A 9,981-nucleotide genomic window follows, 5' to 3' on the forward strand; every position below is an offset into this window, starting at 1 on the left:
CCCCCCGCCCTGGCCCAGGCGGCTGCTCCGGGAGCGCCCCATCCTGGGGCGTCGGTCCCCGGCCTCCGCGGAAGATGCGCGCCCCGAGCAGAGTGACTCCCTGCCACCTTGGTCTCAAAGCGGTGGCACAGATTAACCCGGGGCAGCCCACCCAGCGGGGGTGGGGAACCGCCCGGCGCTGGACGCCGGGGCGCGTGTGCGTGCGGGGGCGTGCGGGGGCCTTCTTCCCGAGACCGCGTGGCTTTCATCAGCTTCCCAGAGGCTCTGACATATGACCCCCTCCCCCAACACAAAACTGCCCTCTTGCAGTTTGGAGATGAAGGCATATTCTAGAACCTACAACGGTGATTTAAACCGTGAAGCACAGACTTAAATGGGTAATAAGCTTAAAGACCCGATTTTCACTGGCTAATGTCCCGAGCGGCGAAGAGCAATCAGAAGGTGAGTCTCGCTTTTAGCGAGCGCGTCTAGACGCCAGGCTGTTTGATTAAGCGCTACCTGGCCCGAGGTGGGGCACCGGAAGGCGGTGAGACTGACACACCGGCAAGATCAGGTTTGAAATGCAAACCGCCGCCACTTGGCCCCAATTAGAGGCCAAACCTTTTATGTAAACAAGGAATAATTAGCTTTGGTAACAGAAGCGTAAACAGAATCATCATCCATTGATTCGATAATTGCCCTTCGGTCCCATAACAATAGCCTGTAGGTCGGACATACCCAGCGCTCTGGAGGCATAGGTTAAGGGGTACTGCACTCCAAAATGGGGGGGGTCGGCTTTTCCCCACCCATTCCTCGCCATTAGCCCCACCAAGGTCTCCCTGGCTCTCAGATCCCTTCTAAAAGGAGGTAGGGCCGGGTTCACCGGTTTGGGTGGCAAACCCCTGTTGGTGGCGGGGAATTTAAGCTGCTATCGCAAAGGAGTGGTGGCTGCAGCTGGAATTATTAAGTTCCTGGACACTGCAATTTCTTCAAGAATTGCCCATCTTCAGCCTAGAACTCACGGACCCCAAAGTCCCCCTTTTGGGAGCAGTTGACCCTCTCTCTCGCCCTGGCTTTCATGTTCAAAGTCAAGTTGTGTGACTCTCATTCATTTGAAGCGCAGCCAGTTAGGCTCCCAGGCTGCAAGATGGCGTGGAAGTTACGCAGAGGCCAGAAGTTATGCCCTCTGCCCCATCGCAACCCGTGGGCATATCCAGCTTGCAAGGGCGTGGGAATCCGCAGAAATTTCTCGCAGAAGCACTTGAGGGCAATGCAATGCCACCAGCAACAAGCAGCTTCCTCAGCTCCAGAATTTTCTATACAGGAGGGATCTCGGAGTGGCAATGCTCCCACAGCATCCTAAATCTAGATTTGCATAACACTTAACACAGCATTGGTGAAATGTCACAAATGTCTACATCAAAGCCTGGGGCCACCGCTGTGCAAGCAGAAGGGGAAGGAAGGCTGCAGCCTCCTCCTAGCCTGCCCTGGATCTCAGGATGCTAGAGCATCTCAAGGCTACCCAGCCCCCAGCAGTACCTGGGAAGGTGTGGCAGCCATGGTGACAGCCTGAGACCATCCAGAGAAAGACCTGACCCACTTTCCGTGGAGCCCTTGGTCATAACTAGCTTTATCACCCTCCCCTGGGGACCCTGAGCTCAGAGTTGAGGTACCCTGAGGTGGAAGAGTCACTGTGTCCAAATGCCCTCCCCCAACCCACCCCTCATCCACCTCCTACCCAGCCCAGAGACAGTACCTTTGTCAAGGACAGGCCCAAAGATGGCCAGGCTGTCGTCTATGGTGGTGCAGTTCCAGCGGCGGCCCCGGAACTGGTGCTGGCACTCCTGGATGCCCAGCTTCACACCCTCGGCCACGCTGGGCATGATTTCGATGTAATTGCGGCAGAAGCGCAGTTGCTTGGGGACCAGGCCTGGGATGGAGCCGCAGAGCAGAGGCTGAGAGCCCAGGGACGTGTACTGCTGGCCCAGGGCCAGGGACCTGTGGGCACACAGAGGGCAGTGGCACTGGAAGCACAAAGCACACGGCCTGTCATGGGCACCGTTTCTTCCCCATGAGCCCTTTAGGGTAGGTGGAGCAGTAGAACCTGCGAGCCTGAACCCACAGTCCTGAGAAACCGGGCACTTGAATGCCGTCCTCAAAGGGCAAAGGTGTGACCCAGGCAACGTCAGCCCTCTGACGTGGGCAAATCCAGCTTGAAGAGGCCTGGGGACCAGAAACCTCTCATGAGGGCCCTCGGGGCCATTGCAATACCATGACAAGAACCCAGGACTGGAAAGATGGTATTGGAGGCCAGGTCAAGTCCGGCCCAGGCTCTGGGCCAATTTCCCTGGTGGGCATTGAAGAGATTGGTCTGGGCAACCTCCTAGGGAGTCTAGGTTTTTGGGGCCACATGAGACTTCCAATGACCAATGGGAAGGAACCCAAAACTAAAAACAGGAGGCGGCAGGAGCTGGTTCGACCACGGCCCTATCTCAGAAAAAGCAAGCCTTAGTCCCAGGAGGGCGCTTGTACAACATACATATATGTGTGTATGTGCATGCATGTGTGCCTACACACACACACACACACACACACACACACACACACACACACACCCATAGCAGTGCTCCTCAGCCTCTTCCCCAGGACACTGCCTCCCCAGCCCAGAGTCTCCCAGTGTCTCCCCAGGGAACTGGTGCCTTGAACCAGGTCCTCTGTCCTTTGTCCAGCAGGGCCTCCATGGTCAACTCTTGCAGCTCCCTAGAAATTTCTAGAGTGCTATCTCTCCTCTCACCAGAGACTGGAGTTTGGCTTTGTTTAGCTCAGGGTCAGGAGGAAGAAGACCTCAGATCATACTTCCCCACACAACACTATGTGACTTTGGTCAAGTCACCTCATTCTTCTGCCCTCCATTTTTAAATCAATATCCTAACAACTTCTCTGGTTTTATAATGAGTCAATGGAAGGAAAGGCTTTTGGAGAGCCGGTAGTTTAAACTAGACATACAGAAAATCAAAGTGCTAACTCTTCTACTTTCTCCCCTAGCACGGTAATAGCAGCAATGACATTTTGTGGGAGAAGCTGAGAAAATGATCCTGGGGTCTCCATCAACTTCAAGGCCAATTCCGATCAGCCCTGCAATCAAGGGCAGTGTGAACTGCAAGAAAGAGCACACCAAGGTCCGTCTCTCCTGTTATATCCAGCACTGACCAAAGCCTTAGTTGAGTCCCCCACGCAAAGTGATAGCAGACGCCTTGGGAATAGGATCCAGGAGACCCCAGTGACAGATCAGGAAAAAAACACACAAAAGCTTTCTGGACACTAGACACAGGGATGAACCACACACCTGACATTTAACAGCTCCACGATGTGCCCGTGATGGGCACCACAGAGGGGCGGCTCTCGGCTCTGTTGTCAGAGAGATGAGGTGGGTTCTCATTTTTCCATTTGCTTATTTATTCTAGGGTCAAGGATTAGGGAACCAGATCTGGAAGTTTGGGTGGGAACATTTATGAGATATGGCCAAATACTGAATGTCAAGCCCTTTTAAGGAGAAGGGGCAACCTGCAGGCCTCACTTACCTGGGAATGGCTGTTCCTGAACTCCCTCATGCTGGCACTGGGCCGAGGCTTTTCCTTGACTGAAACTTTATGACAACCCTATGACATAGGAGGGGCGTTAGAGCAGCCCTGTGTTCCGATGGCTTAGCTCTGCAGATCAAGTAACCAGCACAGACCACAGAGCTGCTAAGGAGCCACTCATTGGTCCCCAGGCTGTCTGACTCCAAAGCACGTGGGGCAGACCACTGTGCCACCTTTCCTTCTAGGCAATGCCTGCCTGGTTCCTGAGGGGTGGGAATGGCTGCAGGCCTGGCGCACCTGCGCCCTATGCCTTAGCACTGAGTCCGTGCCTGGATAAGATGGAACGGGTCAGCTCAGATGGGCACATGGCACAGAGCACTTGACAGGGCCCTGCAGGTCACTCACCCCTGCCCTGCCCTGTTTATAGTTAGAAACGGGTTTGTGTGGTAATAACGATAAGCAAATCCCTATCACTGATTACCTTCTGGGCTGGTTCTGAGCGTTCACATGACGTAATCCTCACAGCAAGTCTGTGAGGTAGGAACTTTGTTATCACTGTCATGATCCCATTTCACAGATGAGAAACCCGAGGTCAGGGAGCTAAGTAACCTGCCCATCCACAGGGCTGCGCAGTGTCAGAGTCGAGCCTCTCTCCCAGCTCAGGCTGCCTCTCCACATGCTCTTAACCAGGACATCCAGCCCTGCCCTGCCAGCTGCACCAGCAGCCCTGCAATCACTGAGGAGGGAAACTGAGGCAGGGCTCAGTGCGGACGGCTCCGCCACATAGTGCCTGCCATGCTGGGATGGAGGCTCAGGAGTGGGGCTCCCCTGGGAAGGAGCCCAGGTCTTTTCCACTCCCTCCTATGACCTTTTAGGATACAAAGCCCTACATGGGGACAGCTGGAGAGAGGAGCTGAGGTAGAGGATGCCACCACCCCCATGGCCACGCCTGTGTTCCTTCCTGAGTATGGAATCATGAGGGCCTGTAAAGGCGTGTGGTGGTGATTGCCTCCTTTCTCCCCATACCATGATCTGGTCTCTGACTGTCCCAGAGCAGCATAGAGAGACCTGGCACCAACCTCCCAGCCTCGGTGTCCCTCTCCTTTGGCCAGAGTACTCCCCAGTCTCCCCACCAGGGCCTGCATCCCTGTCTGTCCCTGGAGGTGTGGACTGGCCCTCCAGCGCCCATGCTCTCCATTAGCCTGGCCTCCTGTCCCCACTGCACACTCTGCTTGGGCAGGCCTCTCCCACAATCACCTCTGGCACCAGAGGTGCTTGCCTCATATCACCCTGCGTTTATTGGTCTGCTCACCAGCTAAGCCAGATTCCTAAGCCTCCAGCCTCCCTTTGCTCGGAGAGATGAAAGTAGAGCCCAAGGAGCACTCGGGGATCCTTCCTCTCCCCACCCCCATGGCTTTCCTTCCTCCTCCTTCTCCTCCCTCTCCCAGCATTTGCCCTGCACCTGTTGGCACCTCTGCAGAACTGAGTACCCTCAAGCTAAGTGGGAGGCCGAGCCCTGGATCAGAATCAGAACCTACAAGAGGAACCCTAAGGGAGTGAAAGGCCCATTATACAGATGAGAAAGCAGAGGCCCCCAGAGAGAAGTGACTTGCCTAAGGCCACACAACCAGATCCGTGGAGCCAGGTTAGCTGGCTGCAGCTGCGTGGAAGGGGCACGGAAGGCGGGGTGAGGCATCGGGAAGTCCCTGCTGGCTAATAATCATCTCTACTTGGGGAGGCTGCTCCTCATCCCAACCCTTCAAGGGGCTTCCTGCTCCCTGGTGTCACCAATCCCCTCCCACAGGGTCCCAGGCAGCCTGCCTAGCCCAGCAGAGCCTTGAGCACTGGGCACTGGCTGGCATGGATGGCTTGGTCGGCCACAAGCCAGAGTTGCTCCCCTAATGTCTCCCAGGAGGAAGACGCCATGGTCCCCTCCACTCCTCTGAGGGTCACCAAGCCCTCGCCAGTTGAGTCCTTCCTGTGGTACAATTGCAGTCTCTCCTCCAACCCAAGTGGATTTTCTCTTACCCTCTGCAGTCACATTTGACACTAGCTATAATAATGGCAACCATTTATTTAGCGCTTATGTGCCAGGCACTTCACATATATTTCTCATTTAATCCTCACAGCAGCTCTGTGAGGTGGGTGCTGTCACCCTGTTTTACAGATGAGGAAACAGAGGCACAGAGAAGTTGGGTGACTTACAGAAGGAACTTGCCTGAATTCAGACCCTGGGTTTTTTTTTTACTCCAAGTATGATGTCCTCTGAGAATAACTCCCGGCCTCAGTGATGATGAGTTCATCTCCCTCCTCCCACCAAACTGTCTCCTTCCTGCTCACCAGGTCCAACCAATTGTGTTCCCAGAAGCCAGTCTGCCTCAGCTCAAATCCAGCTCTGCTATTTGCCAGCTGCTGATCTCAAGCAATTTATTTAAACTCTTCGTGCCTCAGTTTCTTCATTTGTAAAAAACAGACATAATGGGAGGTATAAATGATATAAAGTGCATGGCATCAGCAAGCCTTTAGTAAATGGTGGTCACAGGGGTTACCATGTGTTCAGGGGCCATCCCCAGCACTTTGTCTCCTGCCTGTCATCGACCTCATTCCTCCTGCCTTCCCATCTCTGACTTCATAGAGCAAACACATCAGAATTTTCAGAGCCCCTTCCCATCATCTATCACTAGGAAAAATGCCTTGGATCAGAGCAAAGCTAGCTCCTTGCCCAGCAGCTCCGTCCTAACCAGGGTGGCCGAATAGACGCATGATCTGGCTGAGAGTTGAAGGTGACCCAAAGGGCAAGGGCATAAGGATGTTTTCAGGATTCTTCATTCAAGATTTTCAGCTCAGCTCTGGACATCCTGCCGGTAATTAACAAGGGCGTCTGGTGTTGGGGCTAATGAGACCATGGCCGTGGGATTGACTGCTGCAGGATAGCTGCCCTCCCCCAAACATGCCCTGCCGCACCCCTGAGCCTGAGCCTCCTACCCACACACGGCTCACGTCTGAAATTCCAGCACCAGAGACGTGTGTTAGCTCAAAGCTTCTTGTCCGCATTACTGAAGTGCACAGTTCCCTAGAGAAGGTCACACAGTGAGCCTCATTCTCCTCAATTCTTTGTCCCAAAGTGTGGGCAGCTTTGATTAGGTAAGTCCAGGGTACTGAATGGACTTGCAGCCTGCCGTTTCACACCTCCATGCCTTTGCACATGCTGAGCCCTCCACCTGGAGCGCCTCTCCGCTGCCCAAGCCCAGGCAGACATCTTACCCATTTTTCAACCTCTGATTCCTGTGTCTCCTCCATTCTAAAGACTTTCATCAGAGGAGTAACCTCTCCTCCCTCTGGATTTTGCCTCTGCCTTATTCAACCCTTCTTCTCTCTAAGCGCTGAACCGATTTGTTGCCAGTTCTATCTGGCTGTGCTAGTGTAAGTTCTCCTGAGGATAGAGGTTGTGTCTCCTCCCATTCTGCCCCAATACCTTCCCCCAGAACTCACACACACATACACACACATGCAGACGCACACGCACACGCACACACGTCCACCTGGTCCACCAAAAGGCTAGGCACATGATGGGTATTTACTGATTCTCAAGGGAAGAAATGAAGGAAAGAGTCCTTCCCCAGAAGGCCAATCTGCTCACCCCCTATCTTGCAGCCCCTCATCCCCACTTCCCAGGCCTCCAGGCATCCGGAGGTTCTGCCTACACACAGGACAAGACTCCTCGGTTCCTGGTTCCGCTGAGGAAGTTCCTACGTTTAAGACCTGAGACAATGGCTAGGCTCCCAAGGGAGGTAGGGACCCGCCAGGCAAGAGCAGCTGGTGAGGAGGAGGGTGGAGGGCACTGCCATGCCTTCCCAGCTGGGCAGTGCTATTTATACCCAGCTCCTGGCCCTGCCCTGCCCAAGGGCCCTGCCACCCTCTCCCTGAAGACAGCTCATCCTCCACCCCAACCACCCACCACCCAGCTGGGCTGAAGACAGACACGGGCAGCCAAGCGGATGGGCAGCAGGTGCCAACAAGCAACAGGCTGCTTGTGAGACCCTGACATTGACCTCTCAGGGCAGAATCCCCTCTCTAAATAGGCCAGACTGACATATTGTCCACAGCCTCATCGGACTCCCACCCTTACCTAAGTTATTTACCTCTCCCCAGCAACACCTCTGTCTCCAGAGGGCTGAACATAGGCCTGAATGGTGAGCACAGGGCTGAGATAAAACTATTAACCAAAGAATTCAGGTCAGTCTAGATGCCGAACTGACTCACGCACGTAACATATGGTGAGACACCAACTAGTGCTCCATGCAGTACATCCTGTCTAGTGACACTGGTATCACTGACCCATAGATTTTGCCATCCACCCAGCAATGGCCTGCCCCGCTGCCAGCTGACTGTGGGTTGTGTGCTGTAAGAGGGTACACACTGTGCTGTCCCTACCATGTTTCGCTTAAGGAACCATTGAAGCCCCACACCCAACCAGGTAGCCTCTCCTGCACCCAAACTTGTCTGTATTTTTGACCTTGGACCCTTCCAACATTGTAGGATTTTTAGAGATTGAAGGGGCCTCAGGAGTCATCTAGGTTAGGGTGTTTCTTATTTGTTGGCCATTTTTTCCAAATACACGAACTCCCCCTGCTCCTTACATAACACAGATAAAAAGAGGGGCCTCTTCCTCAAAGAGCTAAACATAGAACTACTATATGACCAGAAATTCCACCCCTAGGTATAGACCAAGAGAATTGAAAACAGGGACTCAGACAAGATACTTGTACACCAGTGTTCATGGCAGTATTATTCACAATAGCCAAACGGTGGAAACAACCCAAGTGTCCATCAACAGATGAATAGATAACAAAATGTGATATACATCCATACAATGGAACATTATTCAGCGCTAAAAAGGAATGAAGTTCTGACACAGGCTACGACGTGGACGAACCTTGACAACATTATGCTAAGTGAAATAAGCCAGTCACGAAAGGAAAAATATTGTATGATGATGCTTATATGAGGTACCTGGAATTAGCAAATTCATAGAGTCAGAGTAGATTAGAGGTTGCCAGAGGCTGGGAAAGGTGAGGGGAAGTTATTACTAAATGAGTATAGAGTTACTGTTTGGAATGATACAAAGTTCTCGAAAGAGATAGTGGTGATTGCACAACACCGCAAACACACTTAACGCCACTGAGTTGTACGCTTAAAATGGTTAAACAGCGGAGGGCCTGGAGTCCCATCCCCCAACCTTACCCTCTCCCTCGTCTATGATGCCTCTGCAGTATGCGGTCTGAGAACTGCTAGTCTAATCCCTTCCTTCTCTATTTGGGAAGACTGAGGCCCAGAGGTTTGCCACTTTGCCAGGTCACAGGGCCACATACGGGTGGGGCTTTAGAAAGTGAATCGGAGGACAAAGCCCAGGGAAAGGCTCCAGGGTTTCCCGTCTCCTCCCTCCAGTCTGGTGGGGGGGTCGGGGGGAAGCTCCATGGCCAAGCCTCCCTCAGTCATGTCTTTCTTGGAGCCATGGTTCCCTCACTCTCACCTTTCCCCATGGCAAAGCCTAACCATCCCTGCCAGCCATAGACAAGGCACCTTATGATTCTGGTCCAAAGAACTTGTGTCTCTTAAAATGACTGTCATGGGGGCTGGGAGGGAGGAAAGAAGGGAAAGAGGGAGATGGAAAGGGGAAGGCATCAGAAACCACCTCCCTTGTGGTCATTTGTCTCTTCCCCAGAGTGACCATCGTGTTACAATAGCCCAGGGCTTGGTGCTCCACCTGCTGGCTCCTGGGCAGTACGGGGCTGATGCCCTTCCTGCTCTGGGGTTCAAAGGGGCCCCGCCTTGGCCTGGGGCATGACGGAAACTTCCAAAAGGGGAAGGAAAAACTTGAAAAAATGAGCATGAAGTAAAGAGCCAAGCGTTGGCCTTGGAACTCAAGACTACCACTTTTCCGTTTAGGTCAAGAGGCCACTCAGGGCTGGTGAATGTCATGAGGGGAACCTGACAAGTTAAGGAACACATGTGCCCAGTGGAACAGGACAGAGGTGGGGCCTGGGGGGCCTGATGCATCAATTCCTGGAGCTTCCAAAGAGATGAAACCCAGAGTGTGGAGGCAATCACTGGTCCTAACATGGGAGGCCACATCTTCTTATCTGGGGCCACTCACCCTGATGTCTCAGCAGGGAGCTTATGACAAAGTGTGAGGAGGGACCTAAGTCAAGATTCACAAGTTTCCTCGTCCGTCTCTTGGTTGTCCCTGGAGCAGACATGGGCCCCATGGGTGCTAAGCACAGCTCTATGCCCTCCCAACCCAACCCTGCACTACACCCATCTCAGTACAGGACAAGGGTAGGGAGTTGCTTCTGAATACAAAGAAGCTCATGTGGTTCCATGGTCCACAGATGAGGCCTAGATAACCCATCAGATGCCT

General features: G+C 53.4%; 1 protein-coding gene across 1 annotated transcript in view; it reads right to left on the reverse strand.

Annotated features, from left to right (window-relative positions):
- WNT3 (Wnt family member 3) overlaps positions 1 to 9,981 on the reverse strand; it is a 48,473-nt gene that overhangs the window by 6,883 nt on the left and 31,609 nt on the right. Inside the window, exon 2 of the mRNA XM_011377096.1 lies at positions 1,736 to 1,977. Within this exon, the coding sequence (XP_011375398.1) occupies positions 1,736 to 1,977 (242 nt within the window). The remainder of the gene's footprint in view (positions 1 to 1,735; positions 1,978 to 9,981) is intronic.

Source organism: Pteropus vampyrus, unplaced genomic scaffold, assembly GCF_000151845.1.
Source record: "Pteropus vampyrus isolate Shadow unplaced genomic scaffold, Pvam_2.0 Scaffold306, whole genome shotgun sequence".
In the NCBI taxonomy this organism is placed as follows: domain Eukaryota; kingdom Metazoa; phylum Chordata; class Mammalia; order Chiroptera; family Pteropodidae; genus Pteropus; species Pteropus vampyrus.